The sequence below is a fragment of the Haliotis rubra genome, unplaced genomic scaffold (assembly GCF_003918875.1).
Source record: "Haliotis rubra isolate DU_JTF1 unplaced genomic scaffold, ASM391887v1 Scf339, whole genome shotgun sequence".
Classification (NCBI taxonomy): Eukaryota; Metazoa; Mollusca; class Gastropoda; order Lepetellida; family Haliotidae; genus Haliotis; species Haliotis rubra.
Genome location: NW_025767012.1, coordinates 743,430 through 767,020, shown reverse-complemented (window position 1 = coordinate 767,020; position 23,591 = coordinate 743,430). Strand labels below are relative to the sequence as shown.

At 40.1% G+C, this 23,591-nt stretch overlaps 1 protein-coding gene across 1 annotated transcript; it reads right to left on the bottom strand.

Moving 5' to 3' along the window:
* Positions 1-6,237: 6,237 nt before the first annotated feature.
* Positions 6,238-23,022, bottom strand: LOC124284561 (homeobox protein Nkx-2.5-like). Its single transcript, XM_046720649.1, has 2 exons — positions 22,554-23,022; positions 6,238-7,504 (listed from the first exon to the last, which is right to left on the bottom strand). The coding sequence occupies exons 1-2, from the start codon at positions 22,897-22,899 to the stop codon at positions 6,933-6,935; spliced, it is 918 nt and encodes a 305-aa protein (XP_046576605.1). The 5' UTR covers positions 22,900-23,022; the 3' UTR covers positions 6,238-6,932.
* Between the last annotated feature and the right edge of the window lie 569 nt (positions 23,023-23,591).

Below are 23,591 nucleotides of genomic sequence, written 5' to 3'. Positions count from 1 at the left end.
GACTACCGTATATTTCAATGCATTATCACTGACGTATATAGACTACCGTATATTACAATGCATTATCACTGACGTATATAGACTACCGTATATTACAATGCATTATAGACTACCGTATATTACAATGCATTATCACTGACGTATATAGACTACCGTATATTACAATGCATTATCACTGACGTATATAGACTACCGTATATTACAATGCATTATCACTGACGTATATAGACTACAGTATATTACAATGCATTATCACTGACGTATATAGACTACCGTATATTACAATGCATTATCACTGACGTATATAGACTACCGTATATTACAATGCATTATCACTGACGTATATAGACTACCGTATATTACAATGCATTATCACTGACGTATATAGACTACCGTATATTACAATGCATTATCACTGACGTATATAGACTACCGTATATTACAATGCATTATCACTGACGTATATAGACTACCGTATATTACAATGCATTATCACTGACGTATATAGACTACCGTATATTACAATGCATTATCTTCGCTCGTCACGCAGAAGACCCGGGTTCGATTCTTCACATGGGTACAATGTGTGAAGCCCATTTCTGGTGTCCCCCGCCGTGATATTGCCGGAATATTGCTAAAAAAGCGGCGTAAAACTAAACTCAAACAATACAATGCATTATCACTGACGTATATAGACTACCGTATATTACAATGCATTATCACTGACGTATATAGACTACCGTATATTACAATGCATTATCACTGACGTATATAGATATTACAATGTATATTACAATGCATATATCAATGCTTATCACTGACGTATATAGACTACCGTATATAACAATGCATTATCACTGACGTATATAGACTACCGTATATTACAATGCATTATCACTGACGTATATAGACTACCGTATATTACAATGCATTATCACTGACGTATATAGACTACCGTATATTACAATGCATTATCACTGACGTATATAGACTACCATATATTACAATGCATGTTCACTGACGTATATAGACTACCATATATTACAATGAATGTTCACTGACGTATATAGACTACCATATATTACAATGCATGTTCACTGACGTATATAGACTACCATATATTACAATGCATGTTCACTGACGTATATAGACTACCATATATTACAATGCATGTTCACTGACGTATATAGACTACCGTATATTACAATGCATTATCACTGACGTATATAGACTACCATATATTACAATGCATGTTCACTGACGTATACAGACTACCGTATATTACAATGCGTGTTCACTGACGTACATAGACTACCATATATTACAATGCATGTTCACTGACGTATATAGACTACCATATATTACAATGCATGTTCACTGACTTATAAAAAATACCGTATATTACAATGCATGATCACTGACGTATATAGACTACCATATATTACAATGCATGTTCACTGACTTATAAAAAATACCGTATATTACAATGCATTATCACTGACGTATATAGACTACCGTATATTACAATGCATGTTCACTGACGGATATAGACTACCATATATTACAATGCATGTTCACTGACGTATATAGACTACCGTATATTACAATGCATGTTCACTGACGTATATAGACTACCGTATATTACAATGCATGTTCACTGACGTATATAGACTACCGTATATTACAATGCATTATCACTGACGTATATAGACTACCGTATATTGCAATGCATTATCACTGAGTTATATAAACTACCCAAAAAATGTTAACTTCCCATGGCGGTCGCTCGAAGAGACAGCCGCAGAAAGTCCACGTAAGTACATTCATCCAGTTTCTACGTTCTAAACACGTGTTGTGAGTCCGAGGTGTGTCGTTAACATTGCTGGTGTTTTGCGTGTATTTGGGTCTTCTCTCTTTGGTAGTCATATTTCAAAGCTGATGTTTCTTCTGACAACCGATCACAGCAATATATTTCATAATCCCCTTCATTGTTTGAGGAAACAGGAATGTGATGCTTCTTTTATCTACAATTATACTGACCATGTCACGGAAGTGTCAAACAACAGAAATGCCTGAGAGTGAGTGAGTGAGTTTAGTTTTACGCCGTACTCAGCAATATTCATTCTATATGGCAGCGTTCTGTAAATAATTGAGTCTGGACCAGACAATCCGGTGACCAACACATTGAACATCGATCTACGTAATTGGGATACGATGGCATGTGTCAACCAAGTCAGCGAGCCTGACAACCCGACCCCGTTAGTCGCTTCTTACGACAAGCATAAGTTACTGAAGATCAATTCCAACCGGGTCTTCACTGGTGGTTTTCTGGCAGAAGAAGCGGAGAGTGTCATGGGTGACCAAGCCTTTCCATTGAGTCCCGAGATGATACAAATGCCAGGCATAGCTTGATACAGGGAACAACGTATATTTCAAGAAAATTAGCATTTTTACCATAAATAATCATGGGAATTGTGGTACAGGTCGAAGTATTGCATTTATTGTACCTATGAAGTGAATGCTCTCTTTCAAACGTTTCCTCCCAATTTGTGATTTATGCTGAAGCACGCTGAAAGCCTCCTTTCCCGCTAGATGGCGCATTGCCGCAGCTTCGTAACTCAAATAAACACCGACGCTGCATCAGTAATCTGTGTTGTTTGTAGTAATTACGGCGAGGGAATACCCGGAGCGACAGGCCTGCTGGGGGCGAGAGTCGAAAAAGCGGACCAAACCGAGAGAATATCGGGGGAAGCTCTGAAACAAACCAGAGAAAGAGACAGATAGGATTCGGAAGGAGGGCGAGACGAACAGCAACAATTCTAGCGGAGAACCGCCACCGTGTCTACAAAGCGAGAAAGTATTTATGTTATCTCCGACCCGAGATGCAATGTGCATCATTACTAATAGTGTCGGGGAACGGTCTCATCGTTTCTGTTGTCGCGGCGGAATGGGGGTCTTAGGATGGAGGATAGACTTAACAGAGAGGCACCTCCTTGGCAGATCTGATTGGGGGACCGCAGTGAGGGCTAGGATAATGTATGGAGGTTGGGGGACAGGTGGACCTGATAACTCAGATATATACTTTTATAAAATATTTAATATATTTCATTTCATTGTATTTAATAGCTCCATGTATAACCTTGAGCTGATATAAACACCCGGATGTTTCTTCGATGTCGTTTATATAGAAGTTTGATCATATATGACAAATAGTTTCATCACAGCGATGGATCAGTGTGTTCTGGTTTACTATATGGATTTTGTGAAGCCCATTTCTGGTGTTCCCCGCCGTGATATTGCCGTAATATTGCTAAAAGCGGCGTAAAACTAAGTTCACTCACTCGCTCACTAATATATGGATTTACAGACCGCCGACATATAGCTGGAATATTGCTGAGTGTGGTGTAAAACTAAACTCACTCACTCACTAATATATGCACATACGTATTCTTATGAACGTTGATCTGTTATTTCTGTGGCTGCCTCGGCTAATGAATTCAAGTACACGAGAGTTATCATGAAAATGATGGTAGTTTCATTGATTGTTGTCAATTATAGAAAAACGTATTTAAATACAACTTTGGTCACACCATGGCTTCTGGTGAGCGGACGCTGTTAAATGAACTTCTGATCGTTTTTAATCCCACGATGAATCTAAGAGGAAGTCAACGTGTTCGGGTTTGACTAGACTTGCACAAGTCTCTAAGGTAAAGAATAAAAAATAATAAATAACAGACTGGAGTCCTTTGTACTGTCCGCTTATCTAGACTTGCCTCTTTAAAGGATAGAATTACTAAACATCCATGTTTGATAAAAGTGTGCATACAATATGGATGGGCGACCATTTTCTTCTCAGCTAAAGTCTGGCTGTATTTGTATACGCTCGTACCGTGTGTGCTTGTACTGTGTGGTGTTCACAGAATCACACAAGGGCTGAAGGGCAAGTGATGCGTACAAAGAACTAGCTGGGGCCGCCATATTTGACATCTCATTTTGATGTGCATATATTCGTGTTTTGACGAATTCGCGTGTGAATAACATCCGCTGACTGAGACCGTGTTCGGCTGTGGCTGCCCCCACAATCAGTGTTTTTCTTCAACACATTTCCTTACGATGACTCCACGAGTCCCAGCGGTTTCACCGGATCGTGGACTTTGACCCGGTGTCCTTGTCCAGCATTATGATCTGTAATAAACAAACAGCATGCGGAACTCGAGCTGTCACGCCCTGGTCCCGACTGATATATGTTCCATGTCTATTTCTATCTACTACCCTATCCAGTGAGTTGCATTACAGGCAAGCGATTCCCCGGAACGCGCGCGTTTGATGTTCATGAACGAGTATTATTTCATGTTTCACTTTAAGGAAGAAATGTTCAAGTCACACCATACTGAACCTACTAACACAACGCCAGATTGAACCTACTAACACAACGCCATATTCATCAACGCCTGATTGAACCTACTAACACAACGCCATATTATCAACGCCTGATTTCTACTTTAAGGAAGAAACGCCCGATTGAACCTACTAACACAACGCCCGATTGAACCTACTAACACAACGCCCGATTGAACCTACTAACACAACGCCTATATTGAACCTACTAACACAACGCCATACTGAATCTACTAACATAACGCTATATTGAACCTACTAACACAACGCCCGATTGAACCTACTAACATAACGCCGTATTGAACCTACTAACACAACGCCATACTCATCAACGCCCGATTGAACCTACTGACATAACGCCAGATTGAACCTACTAACACAACGCCATACTCATCAACGCCTGATTGAACCTACTAACACAACGCCCGATTGAACCTACTGACACAACGCCCGATTGAACCTACTAACACAACGCTCGATTGAACCTACTAACACAACGCCCGATTGCTACCGATTGAACCTACTACTAACACAACGCCCGATTGAACCTACTAACACAACGCCCGATTGAACCTACTAACACAACGCCCGATTGAACCTACTAACACAACGCCGTATTGAACCTACTAACATAACGCCATATTGAACCTACTAACATAACGCTATATTGAACCTACTAACACAACGTCATACTGAATCTACTAACATAACGCTATATTGAACCTACTAACACAACGCCCGATTGAACCTACTAACATAACGCCGTATTGAACCTACTAACACAACGCCCGATTACTCTATCAACGCCCGATTGAACCTACTACAACGCCATACATAACGCCCGATTGAACCTACTACTGACATAACGCCAGATTACTGAACCTACTAACATCAACGCCAGATTGAACCTACTGACACAACTAACTGATTGAACGCTAACACAACGCCATACTCATCAACGCCAGATTGAACCTACTAACACAACGCTCGATTGAACCTACTAACACAACGCCCGATTGAACCTACTAACACAACGCTCGATTGAACCTACTAACACAACGCCCGATTGAACCTACTAACACAACGCCCGATTGAACCTACTAACACAACGCCCGATTGAACCTACTAACACAACGCCGTATTGAACCTACTAACATAACGCCATACTGAACCTACTAACATAACGCTATATTGAACCTACTAACACAAAACCATATTCATCAACGCCGTATTGAACCTACTAACATAACGCCATACTGAACCAACTAACATAACGCTATATTGAACCTACTAACACAAAACCATATTCATCAACGCCATATTGAACCTACTAACAACGCCATATTGGACCTACTAACACATCGCCATACTGAACTTACTGACCACGCCATGTGGAACCTACTAACACAAAACCATATTCAACCTACAAACTCAACGTTATATGGAACCTGCTAATACAACTCCATACTGAACCTACTAACATAACGCCAGATTGAACTTACTAACACAACGTCATACTAACAGCAGGCCTATTTTTTAACTAACTAACAACGCCAGATTGAATGTAATGACAAAACCATGTCCACCTACAAACACAGAGCCTCATCTATTGACCAATATCGAGTTTACGTACATAATGTCATGCCGATAGACTAATCTGAGACTTAACGAAAGTTGTTACAGACAATGCAAAAGAAATGATCTGCCGAGATGTCATTGACTTTTCACCAAGAATCTATCATATGTTCTGAACAATGTTTCTGTATCAAAATCTGACCAAATGTCAAAAATCGCTGTGCACTGATCACATGGGTAAGAATAGATATCACAAACACACGCTTGATAAATAAACATTTATTCGGATGAGATGATAATGAGCTATAATACACAAACATGTACATCTTATTCACACATTGTGAAACGGGTCAATATTGTTCTCACTGATTGGTGAAAGTAGTTTAGAATTATTTTCCAGATAGAAATACCCTGTAGTTGCTACTGAGATCTATACAGCTAACATGCACATCACAAGTAGACGTGGTTCTAAGTTGTACTGTTCTCGTGTAGCGTGGACCAGTCAGAAAGACTTAGACAGATCATGAACCAACTGATTACAAACGTAACACTGCCTTAACACTGACATACATGATAACGTGTTATGTCCCCCGGTGTGCCCTGGAGTATCTGACAATAATACATCAGAGGACACTTCTCTTAAAGACGAATTTGTCCGTTGGAGCAACACATCCGGGTCCCCTTGGCACATCTGCGTTCGTTATCGACGGCGTCCGGAAATGGATTCAAGGATCCGAGTGTCGAACAGTCCTATCGAGGGTGCTGATTGTCTGCGATGTCTCGGCCCGAAGTGCCAGACCCGAGCTTTACACTCCATCACAAAGGCGCTGTATGGAGTTTATGTACAATTGTGCAGCCAAAGAAACATCGGGCTGGATTCAAGCTTTGAATTACCTGAGAAGGTAGTGACACCTTAGAGTGCCATGTAATGAGTCATTACTTTTGAGACGACCCCGTCCCTACCACGCCCTAATGCCTTGGTGCATTGGCTGCTGGACATATCCGTTCTGTTGTATTTGGTTGACCTGGGCCATGTGATTGGGGACCGTATTATAACTGGGTGATGAATAGGCAAAGGGATTAACATTGTACGGAGCAGAATAAGGAGGGGTCATATTTTGTCCCATGCACGGCTTTCCATCTCTCACAAGCACTGGCACAGCAACCCTTCTTGGGGGCTGCATGGCTGACAGTTCCAAACTTTTATCTTGTCGTTGTCTTTTGCATTTGTATCGTCTGTTCTGAAACCAGATCTTAACTTGGGTTGAAGTCAGTTTCAACATGGAAGCTAATTGTTCCCTTTCCGGTGCGGAGAGATACCTCTGCTGTTTGAATCGTCGTTCCAACTCGTACACTTGCGCCTGGGAAAATAGCACCCGGGGTTTCCTCTTTTGTCTTTGTTTCAGAAGTTGACATTCTCCTGAAGAGTCGGAGCTTGTTGAGGGGGTCTTCGTCTTCTCCCCCTCGGGGCGTGGGGGACTGGAGGCCGTGGCGGGGGAGCCGGACTGGGTCACGGTGCACGGCAGTGTCGCTGTAAGGAGAAAGGCATCCACATTAGTCACATTTGTAAGAATATTAGGATAATTTTTCTACATCTATTTATCTATTTATTTATTTTGGAACTGTCGGGATGTTTTTTCAAAGGTTCAGTTCATACACCTGTTGTTCAGTTCATCCCGGCATTATCAACTAAAAAGAATCTGCGAGCACACATCGCCACAGATATCATCAGCACTACTTTCCGTGCAACTCCAGCCTATGTACCTACAATGACCACCACTACCCCTACTACCACACCACGTATCCATAACTACCCACTACCTGCATCAATACCAGCAGCATCAACATTATTGACATGCATCGATACCAACACTACCAGCATCAGTACCACCTACATCCATGTTGTCTTTGATACATCACCAGAGTCGACATGAATCACCAACACAACACCGTCACCAACACTAACACTACACCATCACTTACACTACACCATCACCAACACAACACCGTCACCAACACAACCTGATTTAATACCAACATTTCCAGACACCATCACCAACACAACCTGATTTAATGCCAACATTTCCAACCACCATCACCAACACAACCTGATTTAATGCCAACATTTCCAACCACCATCACCAACACAACCTGATTTAATACCAACATTTCCAGCCACCATCACCAACACAACCTGATTTAACACCAACATTTCCAGACACCATCACCAACACAACCTGATTTAATGCCAACATTTCCAACCACCATCACCAACACAACCTGATTTAATACCAACATTTCCAGCCACCATCACCAACACAACCTGATTTAACACCAACATTTCCAGACACCATCACCAACACAACCTGATTTAATACCAACATTTCCAGACACCATCACCAACACAAACTAACTTCACACCATCCTTCTACTTCGAGATACACCATCACGACATCGACACCACCACCACCATCATACCAACCATCATTGCCACTTCCAACGTAAGCCTCATAATTATCATAAGTAAATGTATGTCATGAGGCCAACTCTGCTGCTGTGGCTGGTGGTGTGAACACAGTGACGCCCCTCCCAGCGACGGCAGCGGTCGTACAGAACACGTTGTCCCCACATGCCGTGCGCTAGCTTATGTAAACCACGCGTTATAATTACTCCACGCAGTCAAAGCGGAAGTACACCCAATAAAGCGTGGAATTGTGAGAGATATTCAACACGGAATGCTCAATTTAATAGATTCTCTATCATTTTTACACCTGCTTCCAAGAAAGAAGTGTAAATGTTTTACCAAGTATATTTCAATCAATGAGAAGCATGAGAACAGACGGGCCTATACGAACCTGCGTAATAGGATATAGCGGAAACGGAAATCGGTTCATTAGCCCTGTCGAGTCTCACCTCGCCCCTTTACCAAGACGACAACATGATAAAGAATATTGCCACCACTGTAGTGGAAACTGGGCAGTGGCAAAACACAGATAACACTTCTCCCTTGACATATGAGGTCAGAGGTCATTTGCCAACACGTAATAAATGGTTCTGCATGAAATACGTTATAACATGAACGCGACCTGGGCGCACGCACAGACGTATTCTATTGTGTTTGGGAGAGCAACAATGCATCTGAAATGGGCTACAACTTCAAGTGACAGAGATTGCGAACGTTCAATGTAACATCACATAACAGTTCATGCACTGTCGATTTTTGTAAACATCGAAACTTTAAAAAGTTACTGAGAGCGATACTATTGAGGTTATGGGTAACAAGGATTCTGTGTACACCGCTTGTAATCAGGGCAGTGTGTAAGATGGGTGTCATGGTTCCTAGCCCACGTATTGCGACATGTAATGTACAAGCTATATATACAATGCTTACCGCCATCAACCTAGAGGGGCTATATGACTAGGGCAGTATTAACAAGACTATGCCATACTACGGAATTCTTGTAATAATATATCTAATCAGTTAATCAACTGCTGATCGCGCCTGTTCACGGGTATTTCGAAATGCAGAAATCAGGAAGTCTGTTTATTCCGGAAGTAAAATTAACTAACCCACAAGGGGCGAGTTGATTCTATTTCCGGAATCTACAGATTAGAGTGATTTCTCCAACTTGAATTACATCATTGCTGATATATACATTCTGTATTTTTTAACTGGGTCCAATAACGTTCGTTTTATTTGTTAAAATGCATATTTTGAGTGGCCAATGAATTTCTGGTTGGTTCAGAATCAACTGCAACCACAATTGCGTGACGTCATGACGATGGTACAACTGGTTACCGCTCACATTGTGTTATTGCGACATCCGGGTTACTCTTGTATCGACAGTGAATATACAGAAACGCACAAGAAGTCGGGCTGGATATGTCACGTGACACAGACGATGTTTCAGTCAAGTTGCCTCCAGGGTTTAGCCATCTCTATATTTGGTACATTTTAATGAAAACGGATCGGGTACTTGAAATACGAAATTACTAGACAATTACACTACAGAGATACAATTAAGTGCGCACTGACAACGTTCACTAACGTCCGAAACGGAGATTAACACCATTGTAAGCCAATAGCTTCCGGAAACAGACGGTTGTCAACACGAAGCCAACGCCTATATTTATGTTTGAAATAGAAACAAAAGGGTAAATTTGTGTTTATGAATTATAAGTTTCGTACAGGCATACATTTGGACGCATTTAAATTCATTTCAAACATAACTGCTTTATATTCTTTATTACTCTTTTCAAATTGTTATTATTAATATCTTTAATAGTATTGTTGTTGCTGCTGCTGTTGTTGTTGCAGTTGTTGTAATTATCAAAGACACTTCTCAGTTTAGGTTATCTTATGCCTGAATTTTCAATTGTAAATATCTAAAAATATCCAGAAATGCTTAGTCAGCTCTAAAATAATGCTTATGCATGGTTTTGTAATTTCATAGTTATTTTGATTTAAAGCTTGAAAAACAATTCTCAGAATGCAAAGCTGGTGATCGTTATCTGACAATTCCAAATCAACAAGTATGATATTTGCGGTTACTTAAAACATGGACAGGTCATGTAGTTGCGGATGCATTCCGTTCGTACCCCTCTCTTCACTGTATGTATATATTTTCACCCAAAATGACCGAGCCACAGGTTACTGTTTACTCACTGGTAAATATAAATAGACGTAATGAAAAAATTCAAATCCTTTAAGACAATTCGGTTTACTTTTTTCTGTCGCTCATGGGTTTGCCCCCGTCAATGTAAGTAGTACACTGTAGGTATTATTTGGTTGTGCCATTGTAGACTCCATACCATTTGACGTGACCTCCCACGGAAACAAAAATGGGTGACAGTGTATTCAATCTCGATCTGGTCCTTCATCCTCCTAATACATTTGTTAACCAACAATAACAGACTGAGTAAGTGAGTACGTTTGGTTTTATGCCGCTTTAAGCAGTATTCCAGCAATATCATCAGAAATGGGCTTCACACGTTGAGCCAATGTGGGGAATCGAACCCGGGCCTTCAGCATGACGAGCGAACGCTTTAACCACTAGGCTACCTCACCACTCCTGTCAACTGAAAGCTTGCTACATGCTATGTGACACTGGGTCAAGGGACGCGAACTTCCCGCATCAACTTAGTACTCTCGGTATTAACACGTCCACCCAGGCAGGACATTAGAACGTTATAAAGTCGGCAATCCCCCCAGACTACAACAGTGCGACAAGGTATCGATATTCTACTGCGTCATATAGAGGAGGTAGCACTGACCTAACATAACTGGTCAATCTCATTCTACCTTTCTTCATTTCAGTAGTGTGTGCATATAGGTACGATTAAACAGGAGAAAGATCCAGAATATTATTTATACTTCAGTTGAAAGACGCCACTCTTGAATGAACCACTTCAAACATGAATGAGAATTCGGGGAGAGGGAATAGAAGTTAATCCTTCGCCAGGTTAAATCCATCAAAGGTTAGGGCATATTGCATGGTCCGTGGTAAAGGTATCGGGAACATCATAAGAGATTATCTGGCATGGAAGTAAATTTAAAACGCCACAGAATATCAGTTTGGAATGTCTGACAAAATTAAACCTGTACAATATGTGCAAAAGGCGGAATTACTATGGGGCCAAGTGTCAGCATGTGTGATCTACCGGTCACACCCAACACCGTACTACAATAGCACCTTAACACCCTTACACTCGACAAGCACCTGACTAACACCCAACTAACCCCTGACGAACACCCAACTAACCCCTGACGAACACCCAACTAACACCTGACTAACCCCCAAATAACACCTGACTAACACCGTAACACAGTCGTGGCCTGAACATTTTCATGGCTGTGCAGTTGGTTGTGGTGGTATGGACTGATTTCAAAAGAGATTCGTGGTTTCTCGTTTTCGAAATACTGCATAAACCGCAACCTATTCATTTCCACATGAGAAATATTTGAGCTATTCGCTGTTTTGAAGGTTTGCCTGTGTCTGCCATCTCCCGGCTGGTCACCGGATCCTGACCACTGTCCGGCGGATGACGGTGCGATGCCGTGCCACACAGCCCCGCCACCATCGTCCTCCAGTGAATCACCACCGACACACACATACACATTGATAGGAAGCATGTATTGTTGATAACTCTCTGTGCACTAAGACAATGTCTAGGTATATATCCTGTCATAAGAGCAGCATATGCTTGCAATCTTCCTGTCATAAGATGTTCTGTAATTGATGTGAGATGTAAATAATGAAATGTGTTCATATCAGATAATAGCGGTGACAACCATACAAGTATCAGGTTGTAGGTTGTAGTGACAACATACAGGTAACAGGTAACAGGTTGTAGTGACAACCATACAGGTAACAGGTTGTAGGTTGTAGTGACAACCATACAGGTATCAGGTTGTAGGTTGTAGTGACAACCATACAGGTATCAGGTTGTAGGTTGTAGTGACAACCATACAGGTAACAGGTTGTAAGTTGTAGTGACAGCCATACAGGTAACAGGTTGTAGGTTGTAGTGACAACCATACAGGTATCAGGTTGTAGGTTGTAGTGACAACCATACAGGTAACAGGTTGTAGGTTGTAGTGACAACCATACAGGTATCAGGTTGTAGGTTGTAGTGACAACCATACAGGTATCAGGTTGTAGGTTGTAGTGACAACCATACAAGGATCAGCTTGTAGGTTGCAGTTATAACGATACACGAATTGGTCTGTTGGTTGCAGTTATAACGATACACGAATTGGTCTGTAGGTTGCAGTTAGAACGATACATGTATCAAGTTGTAGACTGCAGTTAAATCCATGCACGTATCAAGTTGTAGGTTGCAGTTACAAACATGTGTATATCACAATGTCTCCAGTGACGCCAACAAGGGCTGTACATTCAGCAGAATGCTACGATCACATTACAGAGAAAGAATGCAGTATGATAACAAAGTTGAACTTAGTTCCCATCACATACAAAAACGTTGCAGCAGGACAGATCCATGGTTTAACGTCCACGGTTAGTAAAGTGTATGTAGATATCACCAATCAAACCCTTTCTGAATTTATAACAGATATATCTGTAGTTCCTATACTTGGAAACACACAGCGATATGTACAAGCGTGTCAAGACATGTCCTTTAAACTGCATCGATGTATTGAAAAGGTGCCCACGAAGCACAACATGCCCTATCCCAGCATTTATGAGCTTGTGATAGGCTACTCTATTCTGTTGAAATGCTGTGATGATTTAACACATTCCCACTTTTCGATTGTCACACTTCTGCAGGTAAATTAAACAGACAGTTTAGCCTTGTCGTGTTATTTATTGCCTAACAGTCCTAACGAGGACTAGAACAGGTAGGTTGACCCGATCGCATGGCGAATCTCCAGCGTATGTCTGTTTCCATACAAAATACAATACAGACTTAAAGAACCACAGGAATTATTTTCCGACTTATCTCCGGGAGTGTATGTAGCGGGACATGAATGGAGGCAGCGGTTGCATGTGAACATGATCTCAGAACAGTATTGTTAAAGAAATTAAAAGGGACTGTACGTATTTGATAACATTTAAACTGTTCATATCATAAACTCTGCCTCCCACGCGCACAAATGGCTTCCCTTATTAGGAAACTGTATTTCAGGACATATTACCCTGGCCGGTGAATAACGTTCTTGAATCATCAAACACATTAATTTGCTGAGCCGGATATTATATAATGTAACCCGTTGGCAAGATTGTCAGAAACTGACTATTCAAGAGCAATTATACATTGTTTGGAATGACTCGTAATGTTCTTATCTGTTGGGATCCGTTTCCTTATATATTCAGCTACATACATGCACAATGAGGCCTCCGTTGCGCGTCTTTCACAACTCGGAAGGTACTGTAGTTTATTTGTTTCATGGAAATTCCGTCATAACATTGGACAAACTCTGTTAATATTAAACTACAATGCAATTATTTTATTGTTCAAACTGTTGTCGCATAAGCGCGATACATCCGTTACTGTTGACGCAAAGTGTAAATACAGAGCGGCTGCCGAAACAAAGAGAAATTCTGGGAGAAGATGCCGCATATCACATTGTGTACAAATGTAAAGTTACAACACTTGCATCACATTGTGTACAAATGTAAAGTTACAACACTTGCATCACATTGTGTACAAATGTAAAGTTACAACACTTGCATCACATTGTGTACAAATGTAAAGTTACAACACTTGCATCACATTGTGTACAAATGTAAAGTTACAACACTTGCATCACATTGTGTACAAATGTAAAGTTACAACACTTGCATCACATTGTGTATAAATGTAAGGTTACAAACTTGCGTCAGTGTTTACGGGAGAAACCACAAACCAACAAAAGTGAAACCGTTCGGATTTTCCGAAAACGAAAATGCGGTTTTTGATGGTTTCTTCCTTGTCCGCGGTTTTCGACGTATGCAAGCCCTAACCCCCCACACAAGCCGGCGCCACCCCACCGCCGGGCGGTGTTGGGTCATACACAATACAAGTAGCGATGGGCTCTCTCATTTTGTACTTTCCAACTTTTCATATAATACCCGTATGCACGAACGTATTAACATTTCAAATTGTTCTGAATTTCGATAGGTAAACCTCATTTAAGTGAAATTTCGTTAAATATAATCGTTGTATATATTCTATAGACATGTTGCGACTATTTTATGCCTTGTACTGCGACAATAATTGATTAATTATTTGCTTGAAAAGTGCAACACAAACCACAGTTTTGAAAAATATGTCATGTCGTCACGGTGCGACCACACAACATAGGGCTTTCCTAATATTTACATAGGATCAGGTCAAGTCGATGGATCCATTACTCTCAAGTAGTTGTAAAAGTAGTACAAGCCCCTAATCTCTGATTGAATGGGTTGGACGGCCACTTGAAGGATTACTCCGCTTTGTACTGTCTGTTTTAGGAGGGTGCCTACCCGGGGTAGCCGGTGGTTGCCGGGTCGGCCTCTGTGAACATCAAACATCGTGACATGGCACTTACAGGGTTCAATTAGAAACACATTGTGTTAAGGGCTGACACAACAATACTAATGTAGATAACGCCGTCTTCACTTGGCTTGGATATATGTATTTCGGTACGTATAAATAAAAGAGTTGTGGCACATCGACTATTGATACACGTGTGACAGAGCCAGAGAAGTTCGTCATTATCTTTATACGGTGGTGAAGATGAGTGTATCATCGCTCAGTGGTAATTCAGCCAAGTAGCGACTTTTGATATATATGGGGAAAGGGTGTGGCAATAACATTGTCGGTGTTGTCCAGGTCAGGTTGTATTAATAGCGAACCAAAGGAAACGATTTCAACCGATCACAGACTTTGGTCGTTGTGGGACAAACATATCATCTCAAACTATGATTGTGCGAAGCGTCAGTTACTAAATCAGTTAGAATGACACCCATCACCATCATGATCCCTTTCCCAACCCTAATCCACGACGCCATACACCCCAGTCTCCAACACTCCATTCCCCCTTTTCAAGGTGTTACCAAGCACGTGATTTATCTGGTGATTATCCCTCTACTCTCGGGGTTATTTGCACGTGCAACGTTTATTTGTAAATCACTTGACTTGTGAAATTGACAAGAGTGCTGACACATAGGCGGCGCTGTGTAATGTCGATTTCAATTAAGGGAAGCGAACGTCGCGAGTCATGTGATTTAATTATGACAATATCCTGAAAATATCTGATACATAGTTCCAAATTAGAATTTAAGCATGACGATGTTCATTTAGATTGAAACAAAACCACGCATTCGTGAAAAATACACCACATAAATTAGAACTATCTTTTAAAATTATCAGTGGGTTGCAAACTGGAAAATAATTGCAGTTCCCAGTGCCTGCCCGTCCGTACCGCGGACATTCCAAGTCTTAACATTTATCAAACTGTTTAATATTGTATATACTAGGGGTTAGTTTGATGAATTGGGGTTACATGGGATACTAGATACCACTCGAAAGCAGAAGTTATCTCAAAAATATATTAAATTTGGCCACCTCACGCACTGTCGATTTCACGGGCACGATAACCCTGCAGTATCCCACGATTGTTATCAACAGATCTGTCAGAATCATAAACGAACTTACGGTGGGTTTACGGCGCGGTAGACGCTCGCGCTGGTCACCAGGGGTGTTTTATCATGAGTGAAAAAGCTTTCAGTTTAGCAATACACTAAAAACTTACAATAGTGGCAAATACGTGTAGATTTTTAGTATTGTTATAATTCTTTTAGACAGGTTCAGTAAGCAAGGCATTTGGTTCATCTCCCAAAGACACTGTCTCTGTCTCTCCCGCATAGATTGTAATTATGTCGTTAAGTCATTCATTGAAATTCCGCACTGTGAAATAAATTAAAGTCATTCAATCTAGAGTTTTATAAATGCAATTATTTAAATTGATTAAAATATAGAGAAGAATTTAATTTGTAGATTTTTCCAAACAGTGCCAGAATAGCAGTGGCATCCCGTTATTGCTATGTAAAACCAACACTTTTTACCCTAAAACCAGCGCCAAAAGTTTCTCATAAAATCAAGAGTAAAACTTTCTGATGGTTTTATTGCATGTTGTGCTTGTTAAGGCGTAATTGAAACGTTTTTAAACTTCAGTTACAATTTAAACGTTTTACTTCTAAACAAGGTAGACACGGCATATATCTAAATTGGAACTGTGCTGTATGTGATTAGCGAGAAGAACACACAATGAAGCACTCCTGTACTCAGGAAGCACCATAACTGGAGCTTGTGTTGAATGATTGATAAATTAGCAGATAATAGCATAACGATGTACTGAAATATCTATCTATTAATTATAATCAGGTTGACAAGCACACTTTCGGGGTATTATATTGGCAGTTAGTCAGAACGTCCATTGATCGTTTAGAGCTGGTTTAAATTAGGGTCTGCTTACTCAAGGGGGCAATAATAAATTTAAAATTAAATTTCACTGACAGTAATTTCATTTAATACATTAATATTACACCTGTATCAGTATGGTACTACAAAAGAGTTTTGCAGAAATGTGGCTTTAAGTAGGCTTCGATTAACAAGATTAGAAACTAAATGAGTGTCATTGATTGCTCGAGACCATTTGTATCTGGAAAAAAATTCTATGCCCAGGTAAGCCAACAATTTCGGATGGTGTAATTTGTGCTTAATTACCACATTTCCTTGTGCATAGCTCTACTACACAGAGGCAGACAGGAAACCACACAATGACACTGACACGTGTTCATTTCATGTCAATTTCATCTAACTGACAGGGATGTCCGTGTTGAGTCTTCAACAGGTAGCTATTTCAGTTATGTATGCTGAACAGATATAATATACCGGTGTTTATAGTGAATGGAGAATCGTATACTAGTATACTCGTTTCAGTGAATGTATATGAACCATCAGCTGTCAATATCGCAAACAACGACAGTGCATATAGATATGTATTTCTCATGTCGATTACATCAGTCATGCACATACCACAGTTGTCAGTCATAAATTCAAACTTCGTCCATCCTAATCAAATCCATGGCTGTACTTCTAAGATGTGAACACTTCCTCTGCATAAGGACGAAAGAACTATTCTAAACTACTTTCTATATTAACGCTGGATATTTTTCACGGAAGCTAAAATCTGTTCCCAATTTCGGCGTAGCTATCCATCAAATTAAGTAGGAAAAGCGATCAAAATAAGATCATAATTGCTGATCCGTTTCTCGTGTAAGTTGCAAAGCTCCCAGCCATAAAAATGCGCCAACTAACCCATGATGTTAGAACATACGGCACCAATTTCTTTCTGCTTCTAACTTTAATGGGATGACATATAGCTTACTCTTCCAGAATGTAACTCGGTGCAAACCTGATTGGAGGAACGTTGACGCTGACTTGGGGCTTATAGGGAAGAGAGCTGTCGCGGAGGTGAAATTTTTGAAGTTTTATTGTAAAAAGCTATACGGGAGGAATGAGTGTATTCACCAGGGGATGTTCAGTTATAATATATATCGCTGTTTTCAGTTTAAACATTACTATCAAAATATTCTTAATATGTCGAAGCGAATGTTTCCAAGCACTCGGAAAAGGTATATGAAATGGAATGTGAATGTTGGAACAGTAACTTAGGTCGAGTATCAAAAGTAATGAGGAATTCAATGAAGAAGCAAGGCACTGTAACCAGCAAACCAATGGATGGTTGATTTGCACAATTAATTTTACACGACTTAGTATAACAGAAGTCCCAAATTATACATCATTTAAACCGTGTTAGTAGTAATATTCCTAATAAATAATAATTTGAAAAAATATAAAAACATATGTTTACATTTTGTTTTTGTTAAAGTACCAAACATTTGTACCGCCAACGTTTGCAGTTCTCACACAGTGCTATGGGTAATGAAAGTATTTTACGTCCATTCGGATGCCTTTCGAAATGCCGACCATTTAAATGACCATGAACGTGTCAAAGACAGATATGAGCCAACGGTAGCTGGTTAAAAGCTCATTTCTAAAGCTTTTTTCCTACATGCATGTGGAGACTAGTTGTTTTAACCCGTGTCACTTCCACAGTTTTGTCTCAACAATTAGCCATGTCTTATTTCAAAGTGACGCTGTATTTAAACCACACATGTCTGTATCTTAACGTATGTATACTTTACTTGTAGACGTATATAACATCCCATTGTCTTCTATCCGTCGTTAATATTTTAACCATTACGTTAATGTATTTTTTAATATCAATTTAATGTTATAATAATAAATAAAAATGTACGTATTATATCTAACTCTGAATTATAGCATGTATCATATTTGCATTCAAAATATTCAAAACATTTTCCCGTTTCATATACGAACAAATTTTTCAGCGTCCAAATTTCGATGTTTACTGTTACATACTAGCGTGCGGCAATATATGCCGAGATTATAAGTAACCTGAACTTAATAAATAATGAGAAAATATTCCAAAACGAACAGGAGCGTCCGAATCTTGATTTGTGTTGTAAGAACATTGAAGGACAGTCGTTTACATAGTAATTCACATTGTATTTAGAAGTTTGATATATACAAAAGTACGGCGGTTTCACCCTTTCAAAATTCCAGCCATTTGCATGCGTGTGTCTGGTGAAGCGATCACCGCTGTACGTAGATGCCACACACGTCTTAATGTAAATTACTGCAAGTGCGTGCTGCACGTGAAGCACGCGCGCTCGGCGAAAATTTGAACAGTTGGGCTGTGCCTCACGACTACAGTTTCTTGAAGCATTTAACCAAATTATATGTTCGATACTTTTTACTTGTATAAAAAAATATTTTGTGGTATTTATTGTTATGACAAATATGTATTCCCTTTAGTTAAAATAATATACGCGTGAGAATATAGTTATTATATATGATTATGATGTGGCAGCTGTGAGCCAGATAATAACTTTATCCTTCATGTGTACCCGGACCTCTGAGCTTATAGTAAAGAAAGAAATAAGAAATAAATGAAGGGAAGGAAGGCATCAGGTCATATTTATAATATGAATTTATGAAACCTCAATAATATATCAATATATGATAACGCACTTATAATTTCAGTGACCCGTTTAACTCCAGTCAGTACGTATATGTTTTACAACATAAGAGAGAGAGAGAGAAAAAAAAAGGAGTTAGAAGTAGAGAGAAAGATGGAGAGAGGGGGGGGGAGAGAAAGAGATCTAGAGAGAGCACAGCAAATAAATATTCTTATGTGTATGAAATGTACTATCCAGTTTAACATTATACATCAAGAAGTGTCGGCCTCGACAAGGCGCGCACGCATGCACACACACACACACACACACACACACACACACGCACACATTAATATATACTATTAGCAATCTGTAATTACATAATTGTTCTCGACCAATAATTCTTACGGTCTGGATTCTAATTTGGAAACAGGCGTTTCCGAAAGCAAAATAGATTTTGAAGTGTCCTCGTAAAAGGAGGAAGACCCAGACCATGGACAAATCTAACGTTTGTCAATGATCTTTGGTAATTCTACACTAGGACAATACAGCGGAGGATATGATCCACAATGACTTAAGCAGTATAGATAGGCCAATTGTTTCCTTGTATACGACGAAAGGAAAACGCATCTCATTTGAACTTTTAGATCGGAAGGTGGTGTGATATTCCGTCAGTGTGGATCCGCGCTACAATCCTTCTTTACTAGTCTGGGATCGTATTCAAAGAGCGTTTTTATTTATATTTTTTTATATGAATGATCAGTTTTTTCAATCACAAAAACCAAAAAGGAGACATTTGCAGATGCAATTATAATTTCCAGTCTAATCATGTCACACGCGCGCATATGTAGACCAAAAAACAAGGAAGTAAGAAGGGTTAAAAGTTTTCGAAACAGGACGGTTTCACAGCATCCCTGCCAAGATTTGGTCAAAGGGTATAAAGTCGTTATACCATCAGATGACAGGACGGATAAGACGGAACGCACAATGCATCCTGCTAAGTCAGGCGCTTTACGGACGGTGGTCTTTGCAAGCAATAAGTCACGATAAGTAGTCAAGAAGCCCATTGCTTCATCGCTATCATCGCCGGATCTGTGTATTATAAATTAATGAACAGATCCTTAGGGGCTATAAACCATGACAGGAATAATAATCAACCCCTGGCGTGGGGGACCGCCCAATTTAGATCTACCGACTCAGGAAGGGAGTGATGTGGGTAGGAAACCCTTCCCCAGTCTTCGGCTGCTGACGAGTATTCCTTGTGGACATTCATTAAGTACTGGCCGGGTTACGAAGGGGGGTATTATTGTGAATTTGGCTAATTGGATTGTTGATAGAGGAAAATACACATAGGGGTTATGGCTCCTCCGAAAACCTTACATATCATTCGTGGAATCCGTTTAATACGGATAATGGCGCGAACAGGTTTTGTGTCGTCTGCGTCCCGGGGAGCAGACGATAGTTCTAACAGCTTTGTATATAAACTTAGTCTCTGGGTGGCAGAAATGCAGAGAGGGGTTCGTTCCATACACAGACGATATGTTGAGAATATAATTGTAGGATAAGAACGATCAGTCCGTTTGAAGTTTCTTCATCAGATAGTTCCTTCATTTTTGGCCCAGAGAAGCGATAGTCATCCAGATACTGGGTCGTCTGCTATGTTTCAAGAGCTACCTTCTATTGCCTTCGCCGGAGAAACAAATTAAATTTCATTTCATAGCGTCGGAGAGCGTGGGTTTTCCCAAGGGTGTGAAAAGTAACCAAAGACATATGGAAATATTGTTTGCAGTTAATGAGATGAAGTCAGTATAAACAAGCTATGTAAGAACCTGCTCAAATTTTCTTGTCATGTTTTTTCTTTCTGTTTTCAATCTTATTTTTTACCTCCTTTAGCGGTATAAGATTCCTGGCAGTCAACTGTAAAACGTATTTGTGTGCTAACTGATTTATGTAATTCTCCTTTTAGTTTTTTTACAAATATTAAAAGATATTTGTATTAAGCTATGTGCATTTAAATGAAACTATATAACATTATTGATGTAGAAGTTATAAATATTAGTATTTAACGTCCCAAAGGCACAAGGACATTTTTGTTTCCGATGATTCGGCCATGTATTTCGGAAATAGTTAACTATTCGCGTGTTAAAAATTGTAGGGTACAATGATTTGGTGTAAAAAAATGTTGAAGAGGAAGACGTAACTAACGCGGTAATTGTATGAATCAGAATATTGTTATAAATCTGACGTATTGTTCGTTCGAAATGACGTGTTCATTAGGAAGTGTATAACGTTATGTGTAAAACGACAATTGTAACAAGAGTGCAAACATACCAGCTGAGCCTAACCTGTCGCTGTTCATATAATGACAAGCTCGCCTTTCCTAGCAAGACATTATATGGGAGTAATTGGTTGCAAACAATAATCCTAACATACATTTTTATACCAGGATGTTCAACAGAATATGTAAAAGACGGACTCCATATTGTCATGATCACATGAACAGGTTTCTTCTTTTGTAACAGATTATTGCCAATGTCTATTAACTTACACCGGATAGGAAATGCTTACTGAATTGTGTGGACAAAGTGGTTGCTCACCATAGACCCGGTACCCACAAGACTGGATATACGACCGGATAATCCGTTCGGGGAGACCCACGTGCTGGGAGACTGATCGCGTAACATCCGTTCTGCTGATCTTCTCATGTGAGCCCAACTGGACAGCGTTTGGTGATTTTATGCTAAACAAAGGTGCGTGAACACGAAGTTCATCTGGTGATATGTCTGTATCTACTTTCTTCCCACAGACGACATTCCTGACGTTGAGTGTATACTCGAGGAAGTACACACAGGCAACAAACAACACACAAGCAACAACCCAACTGCAGACATCTCTACCCTCTCTACCTAAGAACCTCTTCAACTCATCCACATGAATTGAATCATATCATATGAAATGAACACACACAAGGAGATGTGGATTTCTACTAGAAGCAGCTAAGTAGAATCTTAAGTATCTCTTAATCTCTCAAAGCCCTCTTTTACTTACGTTTTGTGTCGACGCTGTCATCGTCGATGCAAGGTGTTGGCGGGGTGTGGATGACAGTGTCGAAGTCTTTTGCTGTAGGGGGTGGCCCAGCACCCAGCGCAGTCCCGGGGGAGCCGCACGGCAGGGTGGTGTAAGTCGGCTGGATATGATCTAGAGTTGGAGAAGCCGGACTTCCATAGATACAAGAAGCGTAATTATTCAGCTGCAGTGGATCGCAAGATCTTTGCGTCTCGAAAGGAAAATTAGCAGGCGGCATTGGGAAATTAATGGCCTGATAGTCCAAGTGATTTTCTCCGACTCCGCTAAGCAGAGTCTTCACGGAAAAGTTAGAATAATTGGAGTACATTTTACAAAATCCAAGGAGTTGTTAGTCTTTTGGATGCACACACAGTCTGTGTGATGTTTGTAAGAGGCAACTGACGGCTCTGATATCGTGCAGGACGATCACTTATCGTGAGCGAATCTTGCAATGACAAACCCACGTACTCCTGGCGTCAGCCAATCAGCACGCTCCTTTCGGAGAACGGCGTGAGACCTCCTACAGTGTGTGTAAACAGCCAACAAGTCTCAAGGGCTTGCTAAGTTAGTGACCATCTCATGAATATGCATGAGCTCTATTTCTTGTCTCCGTTACACGCTGGCTATATGCCGACAGTTTGGCCAATTATTGTCGATTACGATGTTAATAATTTCTTCCTGGTATGCCCTGTCGGTATCTGCTCTGTTTTTAACATTTATGGCTATCCACAAATCGTTCACATCCCTGATGGGGAATATTTGAAGTATTCGTAATAATTTAAAACTTTGGCTGAATGGAAATTGAAAAACTTTCAACATAAATCTTTTGGTATTCTCTGAAATTCTCGTCGAGCTGTTAAAATATTGAACCTATCCCTGCATATGAAAATATTTCCTCGTATTATTTTAAGACAGTTAAATGTTTATATGATCAAGTTTGTTATCATCAATGATATAAGTATAGTTTGGAACTGCACATAAACTATTCAAATAGTGGAAAGCGAGTATTTTTCAGCAAAT